Raw genomic sequence first — 22,174 nt, 5'->3', positions numbered from 1 at the left:
CCTGGTATATTCTGGGAGGGGGCTCCTGAAACGGGTGCAAAGTCATCCAGACAGGAGGCGGAGCCAGAGGGGAGAGAACAGTCCAGCAAGGAGTCCTCTCCAATCAATGGGTCTACAGCACAGTGGGGAAAAACATATGAAAACATTGAGTCACATGAAAATGCTAACTACATAAAAACCAGGGGGTCATACTTTGTTATTTATATTTTCAGAGGTTCATCTTTTGTCTTAGCCAAGGTTTTTGTGCTATAAAGTCATAATTTAGAACTTTTTCCCTGGCACTCTAAAAGAAAAGGAATAGTTCTGCTGTATTTTTAGGTTTGCTGAGTCAAACAATTTTGTACTGTACCATATGGACACCAAACAGGCATTATAGTGGATAGTCATGTGTTCAACATCTGTTAGAAAGTTGAGCGCCTTTTCTTCTTTCTACAAAAAATTACAGTTAATGTTCTCACCCCCTTGTCATCCAAGATGTTCATGTCTTTCTTTCTTCAGTCAATAAGAAATTGTGTTTTTTGAGGAAAAAATTGCAAGATTTTTCCCCACATAGTGGACTTCTATGGTGTCCAGAGTTTGAACTTCCAAAATGTAGTTTAAATGTGGCTTCAAAGGGCTCTAAACGACCCCAGTCGAGGATATAGTTTCTTATCTAAACGATCATTTTTTGTTTTATTTTAATTACAATTTATATACTTTTTAACCTCAAACTCTTTTTTTTTTTCCCCAGTTCAAAACAGTTAGGGTATGTCAAAAAACTCCCATCTCATTTTCTCCCTCAACTGATCATAAAAAATCATTTCAAAATCATCTTACGTCGCTGCAGAAGTACTGACCAAGTGTTTGCAAAGTAAACGTGCAAAGAACATCAAACACCCTTACAAAATAGGGTAAAACAGCGATGTAGAATGATTTTGAAGTTGAGGGAGAAAATGAGATGGGAGTTTTTCGACATACCCTAACTGTCTTGAACTGGAAAAAACAGGCAGAGCAAGACAAGACGAACATTTGAGGATCTTTAAAGCCGCATTTAAACTGCATTTTATAAGTTCAAACTTGGGGCACTATAGAAGTACATTACATGGAGAAAAATCCTGAAATATTTTCCTCAAAAAAAACTATTTCTTTACACTTGAAGAAAGAAACACATGAACATCTTGGACGACAAGGGGGTGAGTACATCATCTGTAAATTTTTGTTCTAGAAGTGAACAACTTCTTTAAGTTTTAATATATAGACTGGATGTAGATTTAGAAAAAGTATTTGATAGGGTGTTACAATGCTAGGTAGAAGCTTGTCAGTCTCTGATGCATTTTTTTTTACCCGCCAGTGCTGATGATACTGGTTCTGCCTCCACAGGGTGCAGCTGAGCCTGAGGGGGCTCCAAGCCAGGAATCAGAGAGTCCAAACACACTTCCGTTTTGCCTGGGAGAAAGAGAGAGTGGAGAAAGTACAAAGACAGACAGACAATGCCACATTGTGAATTATTCATCACATCATCAAACACATCACGGTTATCTTTCATAACACATTCAAAACCAATCAGCCATTTTTTAGTCTGCTGGACTGTGCGTGGTTTCTTTAACAAAGCGACTCACTGGATCCTCCTTTTATTTTTTCCAGCAAAGTACATCATAAGAACTTCCTTTCTCTGCTTTGTGCAATACATGACAATTAGGTCCTTCAAGGTATCTTGGAAAGGAGACAGGTGTACCTCAGGGTTCAGTGCGTGGCCCCCTTTATCTTTTTAATATACACTATTTCAGGGACCCTACACTAAGCAACGGCTTTTTCAACTAATGCAATGCCATAACACTACTCTAACCGTTGTCTCAACCTTTTGTGTGTTGATGTCACAATGTCTATACAAATCAAATTAAATTTGATGTGTGAAAATGTCATATGTCTTAGGGAAAAGAACAGTGTTTAGTTAAGCTGTTGTGAAAGAAGCAAGCATACAGCAAAACAGCAAAAGAAGTTACCATCTCTAGTGTCATCTATGGAGCTACCAAAGGGGTCGGCCATGGACAGCAGATCAGGCAGCATGAGGGAGGTATCTGGAGACTTCAGGCCCTCTATCAGCTTCTCTGTAAGTCAGCCAGTGAAAACAGTGAGTGTTAGCCAGAATAAACACAAAAATGTAGGCATGCAGAAACTAAGAGGAAAGAGAAAGGACAGTGGAGGGGTTGAAAGCCAGACTAAAGATTAGAAAAAGGTAACTTTAACAAACAAAAATAAGCAGCTTATGGGTGTAAATTATACATTGTACAATTCAGGCTGTGAACACAATATAAAAGTGAAAGAGCTGTATATGTAAGAATATCCTATTTAGATTCAAAACAAACCATTCAAATTAGGGATGGTTTATCTAAGTACTACGTACTGATGAGGTAATGCAAAACAGTGACGAAAATCAAATTAAAACTAATATATGACCCTGGACCACAAAACCAGTCATAAGGGTCAGTTTTTTTTTAAAATTGAGATTTATACATCATCTGAAAGTTGAATTAATACGCTTTGCGTTGATGTATGGTTTGCAAAGATAGAACAATAATTGGCAGAGATACAACTAAGCGAAAATCTGAGGGTGCAAAAATATCTAAATATTGAGAAAATCGCCTTTAAAGTTGTCCAAATGAAGTTCTTAGCAATGCATACTACTAATCAAAAATTTTATTTTGATACATTTACGGTAGGAAATTTACAAAATGATATGAAAAATGATATACTTCTCTAACCGATAATTTTGACCCATACAATGTATTTTTGACTATTGCTACAAATGTACCTGTGCTTCTTAGGACTGGTTCTGTGGTCCAGGGTCACATTATATTTGAGCATTTTAAATTGTAATATTTTTTCAGTCATCAGCATCCAATTTGTATTATTGTATGATATCAATTGACAATAATTTACATTTTATAATTTCTGAATATTTACTTGACTGTTAAAAGATATCTGAAAAAGCACAAGCAGCTCTATATAACTTAAATTTAGTTTTATTTGCATTTGTTCTATTGCTTTTAATTACTTTGCTCTTTACTTTATTATTAAATCTTTATTTCAAAAATTACTAGAAAAGGCTAAAGACTATGTGTCACAAAATTTCAAAGCGTGGGTATTTTTTTGCAAAAGAAGCAGGTGTGATGACCATTAAGGTGCGTAGAGGGCATGTGAGGCTGGCATGGATTACCTGGCACAGCTAGCAAACTAGCTCCCGGTTCCAAGCCCAGAATGTCAACAGGTCTTTCAACTGTATGAGAGCAGAGAAACAGAAAATAGAAATAATAAAGTGTTCAAGAAGTGCTGGACGTGCTGCACAGCGTCAGTGTTAACTGAGGAAGCACTCTGACAAGCAGCTCAATGGGGATGCTGGTAACAGTTTGGACTTTATTCGTCTTAATAGAAATCTCCTGCTGAGTCTGGTGACCAGTTCAACTATCTCAGATGTACTGAACATGTGACATCAAACAGTGACAGAGGAAACAGGAATATACAGTACAAGGAATGGTACAGAAATAACGCTAGAGACTGACAGCACAAAACAGGATGCCAGGATGTCACTATTAGGGTCATATAGTACTTTTACAATATAGACAAAATGATTTATATTTGCTAAGTGAATACAATTCACTTAAATTTATGTAGTAGTGAAACACTAGTTTAGGGGTGATGGTACACTGACCAGAAGATGGAGGAGGAGGTTCTGCAGCTTCCAGTCCAGGAATAAGACTCTCAGTAACGGAAATCAGAGGTTCAATGGGTTCTGCAAAAAGAAGAGACAGTTTAATACACTTACGGTTTCAATTTCAAATGTCATTTTTCACACAACCATACATACGTATTATGACATTTAGTGAAATATATGTGACCCTGGACCACAAAACCATAAGTGTCAGTTTTTCAAAATTGAGATTTATACATCATCTGAAAACTGAATAAATAAGCTATCTGACAATATTTGGCCAAGATACAACTATTTGAAAATCTCCAAATAAAGTTCTTAGCAATGCATATTACTAATAATCTTTTATTTGATACATTTACGGTAGGAAATTTACAAAATATCTTCATGAAACATGATCTTTACTTAATCTACTTAGTATTGTCAATTGATATCATACATTAATACAAATTGGATGCTGATGACTGAAAAAATATTACAATTTAAAATGCTCAAATATAATGTGACCCTGGACCACAGAACCAGTCCTAAGAAGCACGGGTACATTTGTAGCAACAGCCAAAAATACATTGTATGGGTCAAAATTATCGATTTTTCCTTTATGCCAAAAATTATTAGGATATTAAGTAAAGATCATGTTCCATGAAGATATTTTGTAAATTTCCTACCATAAATATATCAAAACTTGTGCATTGCAAAAAACTTCATTTGGACAACTTTAAAGGTGATTTTCTCAATATTTAGATTTTTTTTGCACCCTCAGATTCCAGATTATCAAACAGTTGTATCTCAGCCAAATAATTTCCTATCCTATCCAAACCATACATCAGTGGAACGTTTATTTATTCAGCTTTCAGATTATGCATAAATCTCAATTTCCAAAAATTGACCCTTATGACTGGTTTTGTGTGTTCAGGGTCAAATATATATATAAATATATATAATTTAGGGGTGTCACACCAAAGGTAACACTTTTGTAGTGGTACCAAAAAAGTAAAATATTTGAACAATTCAAAAAGACAAAAAATTTACCATGTGCACATGTCAAGGGCTTGACACAGGGCTTCAGTAACATAATCATGAAATGGGGTCCTAATTCATGTTTTTTCTGGAATTGGCCGGAATATGGTGTCAAACCATAGGACATGGTTTTCAGAGACGTAATGCATAGATTTCCTACACTTTCAAAAAATGGTATAATTTTCGAAAACTATTGCCTTTAAGGTCTTCTTTTTAATTTCTGAAAGCTATAATTGATTGAACCATGCTTGAGACAGTCATACCATAGGACAATTTTGTCATTTGGCTCAAAAAAAAAAAAATTCAAACACAGCTGCTTTTATAACAACAGGTCCATGTAGGACAATGAAATGTTTAACCATTTACTGCATTTTAAATAACATTAATTATATTGATTTTTATCTTGTGGGACAGTGAAAATGCCATGTCACGTCAACAACCCAAATACAGGCACACACTTATATTGTAATACGTTTGGAATGTAAATGCAAATTAATACATGCTGTTTACATGTTTATGCTTGAAAAACAAGCAACACATTTGTCACTTGAGAGTTTTAGAAAGTAAAGTTACCATCAGCTAGCTTGGTGAAGTCTTTGTTGAGTAGGTCCTCAGCTGTTAGTTTGGAGAAATTGTCATCACCGAAAGGATTCCAGGTGGGCTGGTCTGGGGGGCTTGTCAGGCTAGCGGCTGAGGCAGGAGCTTGAGGGACAATAACGCTGCTCTGCGGGGCAGGCTGGTACACACTCTGTTGGGAGGACTGGGGAGAGTTGGACGGGGTGGCGCTGGCTGACCTAATCATGCCCAGATAGAGAAACAAGTGTTCAGAAAATAGTTTTTGGTAGGTTCAAAGTTGACAGAACATTTGTGATCCCTGCCGGCAAAATGAGCCCAGGGTACAGGGAAAAGAACGAAGAAAAAAAAAAAATTTAAGGTTTTTACAAAAAATTGTTCATTAAGCCCTATCCCAGCGATCCCAATGCTCCAAATGATAATTAAACATCTACAATGACTTTTATTTGGACGTTTTCTTAGAGGAGTACTTTTTTCTCTGCTCACTTCTGGACAACTGCTGCTGTTCTCACCACAAATTGTAGGTCTCTTGTTGCAAAGAGCAGCATTCTAGCTTTGTGAATATTCATATTGAATTCTCCATGACATGAGTCCAAACCAGTGAATATGTTTTTTTAAACCCATGCTGTTGAAAACAAAACAATCGCACTGTCTCAACATAATCTGTTATGTCTTACATGAACGTTTAGTTAATGGTTGGGGAAAAATCGGATTCGTAACATTATATTAGACCCATGCATTACAGTAGGTCTTAATATAGATCTGTCTTAATGTTAATCAAACATTAAAAGAAAAGATGGAATCACACGCGCCTCTTGTTTAAACTACTGTTTATTTGCATCTTTGTTCCTATTGGTAATAACAAAGACAAACTAAAAAAATAGCTATATTGTGATTAATAACGTAGTAATTATTCCATAGAAAATAATTGATTAGTGATTTTGCTTTGGAATCTTCAGAAAACTTTTCTCAAAATCAACTTTCCTTCAAACGGCTGTAGCTAATTTTTTTTGTCCAGTTCCAACAAGTCATATTTCATTTTTAAGGTTTTTTTTACTGGAAAATGTGAAAATAAAAGGCCACATTTTGTCAGCATGGGTCACATTTTTTCTCGGCCAAGTAGGCTACATAATTGCATTGTCTTGCTCTATATTTTTCAATTCTCACTTTGACTTGTTAAGGCTGGCCTCTGCTGTGGCCGCCTGCAGCTGCTGAGTGGACTGGCTGACGGGCACACCGAACATAGCGCTGTGAGTGACATCACTCTGGATGCGTCTGTGCCCCGCCTTCTGGGCCGTCCTTGGGGATGAGGGAGGAGTCTGGGACAGGCCAGGGGCCGCAGGCTGAGGAGATGATGAATAGACAGGAGGATAAGTATCAACTCTTAAAATACAGAGGAATTAGAGTGTGACTTAAAATTTATTTAAATGCAGTGAAATGGCATGAATTAAATAAAAAAAAAAAAAGAAAAACCAAAGGTGATTGATGAAGCACAAGTGACTACAGATAAGATTAGATAAATCATTTCCAACATTACTTTTTTCTATAGCAACTGTTTAGACAAGAAGCAAACTCATATCTCAAATATCAAATCTCATAATCGTTTGTCTTTTTTATAATAGTAAAAGGTGATTTTTATCCAAAAGTTTGGGGTAAGACAGCAAGGATGCATTAAATTGGTCAAAAGTTACAGTAAAGAGATTTGTAATGTTATAAAAGATTTCGTTTACAAATAAATGCTGCTCTTTTGAACGTTCCATTCAAAGAATACTGAAAAAAGCATCACTACTATCAGCAGCAAATCAGCATATTAGAATGATTTCTGAAGAATCATGTGACCCTGGAGTAATGAATGCTGAAAAAATCAGCTTTGCCATCACTGGAATAAATTACATTTGTAAATCTATTAAGATAGAAAACGGCTATTTTGAATTGTGATAATATTTCACAGTATTACTTTTTTCACTATATTTCTGATAAAAAAAGAAGGGTCTTGTCTAGTGAAACGATCAGTTATATTCTAAAAAAAAAAAAAAAAAAAAAGTGACAATTTATAAAGTTTTTAACCTCAAATGCTCATCTTGTCTAGCTCTGTGTCAACTCTGTGCATTCCGGTTCAAAATAGTTAGGGTATGTCTAAAAACTCCCATCTCATTTTCTTCTCCAACTTCAAAATCATCCTACATTGCTGTTTTACCTTTTTTTTTTTTTAAACAATGGGTTGGTACTTCTGCAGCGATGTATTCAACAATTTTGAAGTTGGATGGAAAAATTAGAAGGGAGTTTTTCAACATACCCTACTGTAACTGTTTTGAACTGGAATACATAGTGTTAACACAGAGCTAGACAAGGTTAAAAAGTATATAAATTGTAAATTATTTTTTAGAAAATAACTGATTGCTTCGCTAGATAAGACCCTTCTTCCTCAGAAGTGAAGCTGCAGTGAAGCTGCATTGAAACATGCATTTTGCAAGTTCATACTCCTGAAATGTTTTCCTCAAAAAACGATTTCTTTACGACTGAAGAAAGAAAGACATGAACATCTTGGATGACAAGGGGGTGAGTAAATTATCTCATTTTTGTTCTGGAAGTGAAAAAATCCTTTAAAGTCTAAGAGACATAAACAAAAAACAAATATTGTTGTAGTGTATATAGTAAATAGTGAATACGTGAAAAATTGTGGAAATAATTACTTCTTTTGTCCCTTTTTCTAATGCTAAAGTCATTTCAACAAGATCATGCCAACTTATTTAAAAATACTGGATATTTACTACACTGTCTGAACAAACGGATCAGATTTTATCACCTCACCATCTGAACTAGCAAACAACTCAGAATGCAGTGTAAACGAAGCCTAAAAACCCAAAATTTCACCAAATCAAAGTATACAACTCTAATTCTTTTAACAAAAACATTGTCTGTCATGGTTTTTAGACAATCTTCAGAGCAAATAAACCAAAAGGAGCAAATATCCGTCACACAAACAATCAAAACCATCTATGCTATTCCAAAATAAACCAAGGATGGACAGATGGGTGCAACACAATGGATGATGAGGCACAACACAATGGATGATGAGGCACAGCCCCTGCATGAGGTGCATGATTAGTAAAAGTGAGACTGCCAACTCTCTGAATCAAACAGAACGGAGCAGCATGCACAGGATGGAGGTGATTACCCTCTCTTCTGGCTTCTCTGGGCTGATTTGGGATTGAGGTGCTGGCTGCTGGACAGAGGGCTGCACCGCTGCAGGCTCAGCCTGTGCTGGAGGTGGAGCACCAGCTGGCTGAGTGGCAGCGGGTTGGACAGCCACTGGCTGCTGCTGAGCCGCAGACGCCTGCTTACGACGAGCGCTCCTTGCAGGCGCGGTGGGTGGGGCGGGGCTGGATGGAGGAGGAGTGGCTACAGCTTTCTGAGGGGCGGGGCTGCCAGCTGCAACTGGGACACCCCCTCCTGCTGCTACAGCTGCAGCTGTGACGGGGATGGGCTGCACAGGCTGTCACACAGACAACTATGCTATGATGTGAACCATAAATGTGACCTTTACATGTGACTATTACTTTAGTTTAATAAATGCAGTCTACAGGATGGAATTCTCATTGAAATCAGTTCAAATAAAGTGACACCATTTCTTTTTACCCAGACTTGCATTAAGATTGGCATCTCTCACAATCAATAAGTGAGTTTGAGGCAGGGTTATTTGTTCATCCTACCAACTGGAAATCATTTTTGCAATCACATTTGTTGATATTAGCTGCACAGAAAGTACATCATTAAACAATTATACAATTAAAAAGAGCTGAGCATTGTAGGATTATATTAGTGCAGTGAGGTAGAGAGAGAGAGTAAAGAGACGCACCGTTATCTGCTGAGGGGCCGGAGACACCTGGGCTTTCTGAGACTGTAGCGCTGCAGCCGGCTGAGCCAAGTTCAAGCTGACAGCTGAGAAACACACAGAGAACAATTGTGCATTTTATATCATTGTTATATTTATATACATCACAAGAGAAATCAGCCAAACTCATTGAGTTCAAAAGTTTGGGATCAATAAAGGTCTTTGCACATTAAGTCTGAAATTCTCGTCCGAAATTTTCACGTTAAAAAATAAATACGACCTCACGTTGTGTCAATCACGCATTTTTGCATCCATTGCATGCATTTTAATAGGCAAGGATGACGAATACGGAAACATAAAACAATTAAAACAGAATTTCTGACTGATCTTTTATAGTTTTTTCCAATGGGGTCTCTTATGCTCATCAAGACTGTATTCATTTGATAAAAAAAAAGCAGTAATACTGTGAAATATTTCAATTTATAATACTGAATTCCTGTTTTAATATCCTTAAAAATAGTTCATATGATTCTTTAGGGTCTTAATTAAAAATTTATAATATACTTTGGTTAAAAATTCTCAATAGTAGTGTAAAAAAACACCCTTTTACCTTGTCAAAACCAGCTCTGCAAAATATCAGCTTATTTTTATTCATTTACAAAGTATGGTTTAGTATTTATTTTTTTTAAATAGTAGAGCACTATTTTAGTTGGCCTTCAATATCCATTTTCAAAAACTATCGGTTAATTAATCGGTATCGGCCAGCGTGGTCCAACCTAGCTATCGGCAAAAACCAATATCGGTCGACCTCTACTTTCCTGTTAAAAACAAAAGTAATGTTGTCCTCTGCCTCTTAAGCGGCTCAGATGTCGGGAGTAAATGACTGCTGCTATGTTCATGATTACATCCAACAACAGAACACCTCAATCGCTCAATTAGAGTCTTCCTCTGCACCTGAGTCAACACAATGGCGATCGTATTCGGACTGTTTCAGCTCGGTGAGGGTGGGTCTAAGGTACCGACAAGAAGCTGAGAATCTTTTTTTTTTTTTAAAGGGGGTATTATTTTTAAAGATTAAAAAAATACCACTGGGTGGATTTTTATCATTGTAGGGTGGTTGTGTACACAAACTGCCAACACACATTAATGTTCAAACCACATGTAAAAGTTAGTTTTTCATCCGATGACCCCTTTAAGAAAAATCTTGGAATGTTTTCCTCAAAAACCTTATTTTCTTATCGACTGAAGAATAAAAAAAAAAACAGGAATCTTGGATGACACTGAGATGAGTAAATTATCAGGAATTTTTCATTCTAAAAGTGAACTTCTTTAACAATACATGATGCAATTAAACTACAATTAAACAAACAGTTCTTGCCAACATCACCCAGCTAAATATTTTCCTTCATTGATTGAAAATTACAAATTTTGTGAATGCTATTTGCTTTATAATGTTAAACCTACTGCTTGCCCAAACAGGGGGAGAACCTGTTTGAAAAATGATTATTACGTTTGAAATCTGCTATTGGTTCAGAAATGACATACTGTAGCTGTAAGCTTATTTGATGGTAAAATACAGTAACTCTTGAAGATTAGTTCATAATATTGGTACCTATTGGCTGGGCAGCCCCGGCGGGCAGGTTGGCTCTCTTGCGTGGGGTCAGAGCAGCAGGCTGGATGGGCAGAATGCCCCCTAGTGCCTGAGACTGGGATTGTGCTGCTTTAGGCCGCTGCCGTGGGGTGATGGAGGTTTCAGTGGTGGGAATGGGGTCTGTAAGTCTAAGAAACAAAACACAGAAATTCAAATTTTAGGTCAAATTTACTGACCACAGTAAAAGACTCCAATGGAGTCTCAAATCACGCACCTCGCCTTGGTCTGCGTTTGGCTCTTCTTCGCAGCCGCTTCGCTCGCTCGGATTGGCTCAGGAAGTTTAGCAGGAATGGGAGAATTCTAAGGGGACATTTTTCAGATTAGTCTTGTTTTTATGATAGGCATTCCTGCAGGCTGACACACACAAGCACCCAATCCAAAAACTGATCCCAGAGGTTCAAGCACTGACCCAACAGGCCAAGAGTGACCGCAGCGGAGAGGAAGGAAAGAGACTAACCTTGATGTTTTGGACAGGGCAGTCCCGCCGGGCCAGTTTGAAAGCAAAGTAGGACACCTGATAAATGTCAGGCCTCTTATCAGGGTCCGGTTCCAGCATGTACCCTGACAAAATCACCACCACAGAGAGAAGGAAAGAGAAGGGAGAGCAGGAGAAAGAGAGTTTGAGTGTCGCCACATGACAGAGTGAAAAAGGGCAGAGCGTATGATTGGTATGAGTGTTTATTGATACAAGAAAGTTGAAGGAATAGTTCATCCAAAAATGAGAGCCTTCATTTACTCACCCTCAAGTTCAAAACACATTCGTACTTCCATGAAACACAAAAGGAGATTTTATCTCTGTTTCACAGAGAAGCACAAAATCACCTTCCAGAACAGTATCATTCACTGCTCTTTGGACAGTACATGTAATCTAAATCCATAACCAGTCCCCTCTGCTTTTATTAAAAATTAAGATTTTCTTATTCCCTTTTGGGTTCAACTGAAGAAAGAGCATGAGGGTGTATAAATGATAACAAAACTTCATTTTTGGCCGAACTTCCACTTTCAAGTGAGACCCACAGTTATACTGAGCCAGTGGTGAGACAGCGGGAGAAACCTGGTATGGGACATGAGCAGAGAGAGACGGATACTTACGGATGAGACGGTGCATGTCCTGGGAGTAGCGGGAATTGTCTGGAATGGTGAAGCTGCCGTCGCAGATGGCCACCTGACTCTCGCCAAAGGGCAATGTGAAGAAACAGAGTTTATAGAGCAGACAGCCCATTGCCTGAAAGAAAGAAAATAACACGTAATTACACAGTATGGAGAAAAGACTTGATTGCGGCCATTATGTAATATTACAGCCTTGAATAAACTTAATGAAACATTATTACTACTGTTCTTTTATATCAGACTAATCTATTTTTGAAAGACTTTAAAAATACACTCAAAGACCTGAATACTCTTATTATATGCTTTAAAAAATACATTCTACCTTTCTATAGCATTTGATTTACTTTGAGTTTCTTTCACACGAAACAACTGGGATTTAGCTCCTCTCTGACTTTCATAAAGCATATGTGCTCCATTTAAATCCAAATTTTGTTCTAACCTGCTAAAACCTTGTCAAGCAGAGGCACCGAATGTTTTATCGGTCGCTTGGCTTCTATTTACACTGGGCATGCTCACTCACTGTGCAAAACTGATACAAAATAAGCATACATTAAAGTCATAAAGTCAATAAACAATTTTTAAACACAAATTCTGATTAAAAAGCGGAATGCATTTTCTGCTGACATCAATATAACTGGTAACCTAGTAGCCATTTAGGCATTGATTTAGGCATGGAAGACTGATTCAAAAAGTGGTTTATTATCTTCTGACTGGCTTTTGTATCTTTGAGATGTTTAATTACCCAGACGTCTGCTTTAGTGGTGATGATTTTGCCGTTGTACAGATTCACCATTTCAGGAGCGCGATAAGACAGCGTTGTGTACCTAAATAAAACAGACATTTATTCTTTTTTTTTTATAAAACTTTGTATTATAACAAGTGTTATTTCATCTAAGGAATGCATTACATATCCATGACCATAGTGAAATAGTTCAATATAGTGTTTTTATTTTATTATTATTTTTTTTTTTTAAATATCGTCATTAGTTTAAAGGAGAAGTTCACTTCCAGAACCAAATTTACAGATAATTTATCCACCCTCTTGTCATCCAAGATGTTCATGTCTTTCTTTCTTTAGTCAGAAAGGACGTTTTGTTTTTTGAGGAAAACATTCCAGGATTTTTCTCTATATAGTGGACTTCTATGGTGCCCCAAGTTTGAACTTCCAAAATGCAGTTTAAATGCAGCTTCAAACGTGGCTGTAAATGATCCCAGCCGAGGAAAAAGGGTCTTATCTAATGAAATTATATTTTTATTTTTATTTTTAAATTACAATTTATATACTTTTTAACCTCTATAGCTCATCTTTTCTCTCTCTACAATGTGCATGAGTAGTCTGTGGATCTCTGGTTCAAAACTGTTATGGTAGTATATAAATCATAACAAAAAATAATAATAATAATCGATAGTTTTTGCCAGATAAGACCCTTCTTTCTTGGCTGGGATCGTTTACAACCGCATTTGTGATCACTTGAAGCCACATTTAAACTGCATTTTGGAAGTTCAAAGTCGGGGACCATATAAGTCCACTATATGGAGAAAAATCCTAAAATGTTTTTCTCAAAAAACAATTTCTTTACGTCTGAAGAAAGAAAGACATGAATATCTTGAATGACAAGGGGGTGAGTACCTTATCTAAGGTAGATCCAAATTGCAGTTCAAATGCAGCTTCACTACCCCAGTCGAGGAATAAGGGTCTTATTCGGGGTTTATAAGGGTTTGCATTGTTATTTATTTATTTATTTTAGAAAATGACTGATCATTTCACTAGATAAGACACTTATTCCATTATTTATCTAAAGCCCTTTGAAGCAGCATTGAAAATGCAATTTGGACCTTCAACCCGTTAGCTCCTATTGAAGTCCACTATATGGAGAAAAATCCTGGAATGTTTTTCCGAATTTCTTTTCAACTGAAGAAAGAAAGACATGAACTTCTTGGATGACATTAGGGTAAGTAAATTACCAGGAAAATGTTATCATGGAAGTGAACTAATCCTTTAAAAGATAGACATTTATTCACTTAGATATCACTTTCATCAAAATCAACATCACATGCAATTTGTCAATTTAGATATTGCCCATTATATACATTTAAAAATATGAGAAAAAGTGAAATGAAAGTATATGAAGTAATAGAAATAACTGAAATGAAAATGCTGTTCAACACAGTGGCGATCTGTTAGAAACCTTTCCAGGGAGGCTTGATGTGCACCATCATAATCATCATGTGTCTTGTTTAAACACGCCAATATACTACCGTTTAAACATTTAGGGTTTTCTCAAAGAAATAATTTAGATATTTTAATAGAATGTAATAATTTGAAATGTAATTTATTACTATGATGACTCCAGTCTTCAAAGTCACATGATCCTTCAGAAATTCTAATATGCTGATTTGCTACTCAGGAAACATGTCTTATTATTAATGTTAAAAACAGTTGTGCTGATACTGTATATATACTGATTTCTCTCTAATATTCCCAGCTTTATTAACAACATACTATAATTTTTCAGATCACTCAACCAACACTTGTCAATATATGTATATTAATGGTCTAAAAATCATGCAGTGCCTTTTGCAAACCATTAATTTGAAACACTATGTATACAGTGAGGAAAAAAAAGTTTTGATCCCCTGCTGATTTTGCAGGTTTGCATACTGACAAATAAATCAGCAAGATTTCTGGCTCCCAGGTGTCTTTTATACAGGTAACGAGCGGAGATTAGATGCACTCTCTTAAAGGGAGTGCTCTATAAAAGACACCTGTCCACAGAAGCAATCAATTAATCAGATTCCAAACTCTCCACCATGGCCAAGACAACAGAGCAGTCCAAGGATGTCAGGGACAAGACTGCACACCTACACAAGGCTGCAATGGGCTACAAGACCACAGCCAAGCAGCTTGGTGAGAAGGTGACAACGGTTGGTGTGATTCACAAATGGAAGAAAAACAAAATAACTGTCAATCTCCCTCAGTCAGGGGCTCCATGCAAGATCTCACCTCGTGGAGTTTCAGTGATCATGAGAATGGTGAGGAATCAGCCCAGAAATACACGGGAGGATCTCGTCAATGATCTCAAGGCAGCTGGGACCATAGTCACCAAGAAAACAATAACACTATGCTGTGAAGGACTGAAATCCAATAAAGCACATGTACAGGCCTGTCTGAAGTTTGCCTTTGAACATCTGAATGATTCAGAGGAGAACTGGGTGAAAGTGTTGTGGTCAGATGAGACCAAAATTGAGCTCTTTGGCAACGACTCAACTCGCCGTGTTTGGAGATAGAGGAATGCTGCCTATGATCCCAAGAACACCATCCCCACCGTCAAACATGGAGGTGGAAACATTATGCTTTGGGGGCGTTTTTCTGTTAAGGGGACAGGACAACTGTAGTGCATCAAAGGGACAATGGACAGGGCGATGTACTGTCAAATACTGGGTGAAAACCTCCTTTCCATCAGCCAGGGCATTGCAAATGGGTCAAGGCAACAAAGGGGTGGCTCAAGAAGAAGCACATTAAGGCCTAGCCAGTCTCCAGACCTAATCCTATATAAAAAAAAATAATAATAATAATTGTGGAGGGAGCTGAAGGTTCGAGTTGCCAAACATCAGCTTTGAAACCTTAATGACTTGGAGAGGATCTGTAAAGAGGAGTGGGACAAAATCCCTCCTGAGATGTGTGCAAACCTAGTGGCCAACTACAAGAAACGTCTGACCTCCACCAAGTACTAAGTCATGTTTTCACTCATTAAAATGCAAATCCATCTATGACTTTTTTGAAATGCATTTCTCTGGATTTTTTGCTATTCTCTCTCTCACTGTTCAAATAAACCTACCATTAAAATAGACTGATCATTTCTTTGTCAGTGGGCAAACGTACAAAATCAGCAAAGGATCAAATTTTTTTTTTTTCCTCACTCCATTCTAAATGATCAATAGCCTCCTCTAGCATTCACAAAGTGATTTCACTCACCTCAGGTACTGCACATGAGTGAAAATGCCAAAGAGAATACATATTTATAATTTATGTGCATCAGAATTATGCACATTAGTAGGAAATTGATTTAAAAAGTTGATTTTATGAGTAAAATCTGTTCTGACAGACCGCCACTGGTTATAAAACAACTAAAATTTCACAGAAACAGGCTGATTGGAAAAAATTACTTTTTAATTTCATCTTCCACCACAGTCACTCCTTCACTCTGGGGGTTCTGGAACTTCATGGTGGCGCTGCCAAAATCACACAGAACGTAGTGTCCTCTGTCATGAAGGAGAATATTTTCCACCTGCAAAGAGAGAGACATCACAAGTGATATTTGAAAAAACACAAATTACACTCCAGTACAACACTGCATCTTCAGCTTATGAAATAAATAATTTGAGAATAAGCCCAAGGAGTCGGCTAATCAAGCGCTCGCTCTGAAGTGGTTTTTACCATGGTAACAGTTTGTCACAAATGGCTATCAACTGTGATTCATTCCATCAAGGGTTCAAACCTAAAGATTCACACAATTTCCTCTTCTTGGAAAATAGTTCAAAGTAGAAAATGAGGAGGAGCAGAAAATAAAGGAACCTTTAGGTCTCGGTGGATTATAGGAGTTTTGTACTGGTGCAGCCGTGCCACAGCCTCACAAGTGTCACAGAAGATCTGAAGTGCTTCCTGTTCGCCGAAGCCTGTCTGCAAACGCTGGTTCATTAGGTTCACCACTTGACCACCTGCGCACAAAGAAATGTAGGGGGGGCAAATGTTACAATACTTCAGTAGCAAATCAATACTAAGACCAAATTTTGAGGAAATCTTTATGCAAGACACTACGGCTAAAACCACTGATTTTACATGCACTGGTAAATTTACAAGCAAAAGGCAAAATATAAATTTAGCTATTTGTTTTATGACAATTTGTCTATTTGCATATGTAGATTTCTATTACAGGCCATTTTCACAAACCATTACATAAACCAAACTTTACAGCTTTATTCCTATCATACTGGTCAAAGATGTTAAGATGTCCACATCAAAATAAATGTACGAAAGTGATTTTATGTCCATAGAAAGCACATTAAATGTAAGTAAAGTCTACTTTTAAGGTTTCAAATAAGTTTTTGGAGAATGTCAAAATTTGGTTGAAATAATGTTACACTGTCATCATCATCTATATTTATGTAAAAATTCAAACAACATGCTTATTCTGAATTGTACATATTAAAATATATAAAATAATAAGGAAATATATTCAATTTTATTGTGTTTTAAATAAGTAAAAAAATCTTACTGACAAATGGGCAAAACCTAGGATAGTAGCAATTTTTTTAAATCTATAATTACAACTAATTAGTTTTTGCAGTTAAAGTAATTCATCTTTTTAATGTCATAAATTGATTTTTGTTGTGACAAGATTGTTACACTGAATGACATTTTAGTTGGTATCTTCTGTAAATTATGGAAAAATGCATATTTTTTGCTAAAAAAAAAAACCCAAATGTAATTAAATTAAACAGAAAACTGACATTTTCTGGAAAAACAACCAGTATTACACTTACTGTTTTTATGATTAAACCCTTTTTCGTCTTTGACCCATATATAATTCACCTAATTTTTTTCTGGCTGTTGACTGTATTTTCTGATATATGTAGGGCTAAAAATCCTCTCAATAAAAACCTAACTATAATCTAACTGTAATAAATTAATTTCAGTTCTGGAAATGGACTTAAATCTTGTAACACAAAACAATTATCTTAATGTTCTGTGAATAATCAATTATTAGTCAACATTTTGTTGTTCTCCTGTGATTTCCTGAATTAACAGAAACAAAAACACTATAACATTCAAAGGATTACACAATGATTTAATAAATCTCTGATCACCTGATTAACATTTTTCTGATCATCTCTAAGCCTCAATTTTATTTGGACAATTATGTGGTCTCAGAAATGATATAATTAAGATAAATCCTATTCTAGTTAAATTTACCTTTCTAATATTTTTTTTTTCTAAAATGTGTTATACTAATAAAGTTACTAACTTATTTTAGAATTTAGTTTAATTTAAAAGGATAGCTATAGGTTTAGGCAAAGATTTAACCCACACACACATGAATCCATCTGTAAGCACTTCCGAAGTCAATTAGCCTGCAATTATGCCAATTTGCCTTCCTACTGAGCATGTTTAATCCGAATCAATATCTTGTGAATACCAATATCACGTGACAGTCACTCTTTCTGTAAGCGCATTCAATACATCCAAAAGGACGGCCTCTTGTGAACACTCAAAAGAAAGAAACAAGCTCTTCTGGAAGAATCAAGGAATCAATCATCTATTTGGGGCTTTACAATAACATCCAGCACAAAATGAACCAATGCAAACACACGGAAAGCTTTACAAGTAAGGAGACAAAAACCTTTTTCAATGTGCATAAATCAAAATGAGATTTAGCCTTTTGTGCAAGTGCTGTTAGAAAATGACATAGCAATCTGATGAATGAAAAGCTTTCACAAGGTACAAGAAGACTGGGAGAAAAGGTCACGTCAGGCTATGCTGGAGGCCTGAAATCTATCTATAGAGCGCCCCCAGGTGGATACTTTTCATAAACGCAGCACAAACACCATGTATGAGTGGAGATTAGGGATGAAACTGTGAGGAAAATTCCTCACTGATGAATAAACTTGAGACAACATCGATATTACTGATTGCAATGTACATTTTACAAGATATTTGTCAGTGACACTCTTTGACATTAGATCGTTACATGTTTTCTTTTCTTTGAACAAAGAACTTTTATCCAGCTAAATAAGACCAAGTGACGTACCACACGACATGAAGGTCATTGTTATTTTCAATAGCAATAAAATACGCAAAGAAAAACTCACTTACAGTCAAGCCCGAAATTATTCATACCCCTGGCAAATTCTGACATAAAGTTACTTTTATTCAACCAGCAAGTTTTTTTTTTTTTTTTGACTGGAAATGACACAGGCTTCTCCCAGAAGATAACAAGACGATGTACAAGAGGCATCATTGTGGAAAAAAATATTTCTCAGCTTTTATTTACATTTGAACAAAAAGTGTCCAAAATTATTCATACCCTTTGCAAACTGTTACAGTCTATGGGAAAATCCAAAGTTCTATACCATTCCAAATAGTCCTAGCTGTTCTAAAGCATCCTAATTACCCTGATTCATTGGGAACAGCTGTTTTAATCAACTCAACCGGTGAAAAACAGAAGTTCTCTGCTGTTGGTTTGTGGACAGTCATGGCTAAGACAAAGGAGCTCACTGAGGACCTGCGGCTGCGCATTGTGGCTGCTCACAAGTCAGGAAAGGGCTATAAGACCATATCTAAATGTTTTGAACTTCCAGTGGCTACATTACAAAGTATTTTTTTTTAAATACAAGACTGTGAAAAATCTCAGAGGACGTGGTCAGAAGGATGAGAGGTAAAAAAGAATCCAAGGATCACCACCAAGGCCATCCTGATGAATCTGGGCTCTGCTGGTAGCAACCTCTCAAGGCAGACAGTCCAACGGACACTGCAAACCGCTGGGGTCCACGGACGCCGACCAAGGAGGACACCACTTCTCCAGATAAGGCACACAAAAGCCTGCTTGGCCTTTGCAAATGCTCAACTGGACAAAGAAAAAGACTTCTGGTCTTCTGTTTCAAGGTCAGATGAAACAAAAATTGAATTGTTTGGCCACAATGATGTAGCCTTCATTTGGCGTAAAAAAGGAGAAGCCTTCAACCCTAAGAACACCATCCCTACAGTCAAACATGGTGGTGGGAACCTAATGTTTTGGGGGTGTTTTCAGCCGATGGACCAGGGAACCTAATCACAGTAAAAAACACCATGAAAAAGGAGCAATACAGCAAAATTCTCAACAACAACATCAGGCAGTCTGCAGAGAAACTTGGCCTTGGGCACCAGTGGACATTTCAGCACGACAACGACCCAAAACACAGCAAAAGTGGTGAAGAAATGGTCAGCAGAGAAAATATTAACGTTCTGCAGTGGCCCAGCCAGAGTCCTGACTTAAATCCAATTGAGAATCTGTGGACGGAGCTAAAGATCAGGGTGATGGCAAGGAGACCCTCCAACCTGAAAGAGTTGGAGCTCATCACTAAAGATGAATGGGCAAAAATACCAGTGGAGACATGCAAAAAGCTGGTCAGCAATTATAGAAAGCGTTTAATTGCTGTAATGGCCAATAAAGGCTTTTCTATTGGTTATTGAGAAGGGTATGAATAATTATGGACATGCCACTTTTTGTTCAAATGTAAATAAAAGATGAGAAATAATTTTTTCCACAATGATACCTCTTGTACATTATCTTATCTTCTGGGAGACTTCTGTGTCATTTTTAATTAAAAAAACTTGCTGGTTAAATAAAGGTAACTTTAAGTCAGAATTTGCCAGGGGTTGACTATATATTAAACAGAAATATCACCAAATAGGTGCTTTTGAGAAAGTTGTGCATTTCTCTATGGAAAGACCTATGACATACCTACTGGAGTTTTGTAGCTTACGTCACTTCATTTTCAACACTGTTAGCCATCTAGGTGGTATGATGAGAAGTTTACTCTGTTAAGTGTACGTTTGTTTTCCCACATAAAGCACAAGGTGGCTGTGCGCACTGTGGGGCTGAAAAGCAGATTTACCTCTGCAGAAGTCCATGAGGATAAACACCTCCCACACATCTCCACCTCCTACAGCTGTGATGCTGGAGTCCAGGAACCCAACAATGTTCTTATGACCATTGAGATCCCGCTGGAACACGGTACACAAAGAATAGAAAGAGTATGAATGAGCCCAAGCAGATATCATAACAATATTGAATTTTTAAATAATGTATGGTACCTACACTAACAGGGAGATTTTTAATGTTCACCAAGCCTGCATTTATTTTGGTCCAAAATACAGAAGTAGTAATATTGTGAAATATTTTTACTATTTAAAATAACTGCTTTCTATTTGAATATATTTTAAAATGTAATTAATTCCTGTGATCAAAGCATTCATCAAAGCATAATTACTCTAGTCTTCAGTGTCACGTGATCCTTCAGAAATCATGATGCTGATTTGTAGTGATGCTCCGATCGATCGGCAACCGATCATGATCGGCCGATATTGGGTAAAAATAGCTTGATCGGCGAACCCCAAAAGAGCCGATCAAAAAAGCCTTTCACTTGACGTAAATTACTCGCGCAACTTTTTCACACGTGCATGCACGGCGCCTAGGTAAACAACAGCAGAGCGGAGCTTACCAGTGGCAACATGCAACATGAGTACTGAATTCTTTATTAGTTCTGTAAGGGTAGTCTTGTTCTTGGGCATGTGACTAAGTTGTGCGTTTACAGAGCGCTGACTGTAGTTTTGCCGGAGAAGTATACTTTCGGTTTCATTCTGAGTGGTGAATGTGCGTGCTTGAATGTAAATGAATGTATCTTTCTATACCCGTCATATTGCAATAATGTTACCGCTGTATGTCTGATTGTTGTCATCAGTTCATGTTGTAGTTCAGTCCATATAGAATGAGGAGAAGCGGTGCACGTGTAATTCACGTGCGTATGTTTAGCGCCATTTTATCGCATCGTAATTCTAATGAACGCATATAGATGTTACTGAGGTGAATGTTTATGTTTCCTATATACAGACAGATTCTGATATATCATATTTAATTCAGCCTAAACCACATTTTACTACCTTTATCCTAATGACTGCAATGCTGGATAATATAATCCTTACACCATCTTAAAAAGCAGCTACAAATAACAAGCAAAGAACATTTACAATATCAAAGGACATAGCCTAGTCTAGTACGAGGTGCACTTTAATATAAATAAATCTCTTCCCCATGCGGCGCGTTAAGGTGACGTGGCCACTCTATGCGTTTGTTTATATCACGACAAGTTTCTGAAGCATCCTAGAACCGACTCTCTGCACTGCATCGCTAAAGTTAGGCGCCTTTTTGACGGATAATATTAATAATCGTCTTGCTATCGTCAAACCCTGGAGAAAAAAACAGCATATGCTGCTTAGGTATGTTTTGGTGCTGGGATGCTGGTTTTAGCTGGATTATGCTGGTCCTTTGCTGGTTCATGCTGGTCCTTGACCAGCAACATGACCAGCATAAATCATCAAAGGACCAGCATGTTTTTTTCAGCAGGGAAGGCATCAGCAACTTAACCCTAACTTGGTGGTTCTTCAAGATCTTGACTGTAGCCTATTTCTAGAGGTTTTTTCTTCTTCAATATAGTTAATTTAGAGTTAGTTTCATTTCTACAAATGGTGCAAACTCTG

The 22,174-nt window shown here is 37.0% G+C and overlaps 1 protein-coding gene across 3 annotated transcripts in view; it reads right to left on the bottom strand.

Moving 5' to 3' along the window:
- aak1b (AP2 associated kinase 1b) overlaps window positions 1–22,174 on the bottom strand; it is a 44,142-nt gene that overhangs the window by 11,902 nt on the left and 10,066 nt on the right. For 2 of the 3 annotated variants that reach the window (XM_073829067.1, XM_073829069.1), the window contains exons 3-19: window positions 20,533–20,641; window positions 16,454–16,596; window positions 16,045–16,166; window positions 12,620–12,701; window positions 11,860–11,992; window positions 11,225–11,328; window positions 10,982–11,067; window positions 10,729–10,895; window positions 9,141–9,223; window positions 8,460–8,777; window positions 6,449–6,624; window positions 5,282–5,502; window positions 3,689–3,769; window positions 3,197–3,256; window positions 1,983–2,087; window positions 1,324–1,425; window positions 2–112 (exon numbers count right to left, since the gene is read on the bottom strand). In XM_073829067.1, coding sequence (XP_073685168.1) covers window positions 2–112; window positions 1,324–1,425; window positions 1,983–2,087; window positions 3,197–3,256; window positions 3,689–3,769; window positions 5,282–5,502; window positions 6,449–6,624; window positions 8,460–8,777; window positions 9,141–9,223; window positions 10,729–10,895; window positions 10,982–11,067; window positions 11,225–11,328; window positions 11,860–11,992; window positions 12,620–12,701; window positions 16,045–16,166; window positions 16,454–16,596; window positions 20,533–20,641 — 2,203 coding nt within the window. The remainder of the gene's footprint in view (window position 1; window positions 113–1,323; window positions 1,426–1,982; window positions 2,088–3,196; window positions 3,257–3,688; window positions 3,770–5,281; window positions 5,503–6,448; window positions 6,625–8,459; window positions 8,778–9,140; window positions 9,224–10,728; window positions 10,896–10,981; window positions 11,068–11,224; window positions 11,329–11,859; window positions 11,993–12,619; window positions 12,702–16,044; window positions 16,167–16,453; window positions 16,597–20,532; window positions 20,642–22,174) is intronic. The other variant, XM_073829068.1, reaches the window with a different exon arrangement.

The sequence above is a fragment of the Garra rufa genome, chromosome 23, assembly GCF_049309525.1.
Source record: "Garra rufa chromosome 23, GarRuf1.0, whole genome shotgun sequence".
Taxonomy (NCBI): Eukaryota; Metazoa; Chordata; class Actinopteri; order Cypriniformes; family Cyprinidae; genus Garra; species Garra rufa.
This window is presented reverse-complemented; position numbering and strand designations above follow the sequence as displayed.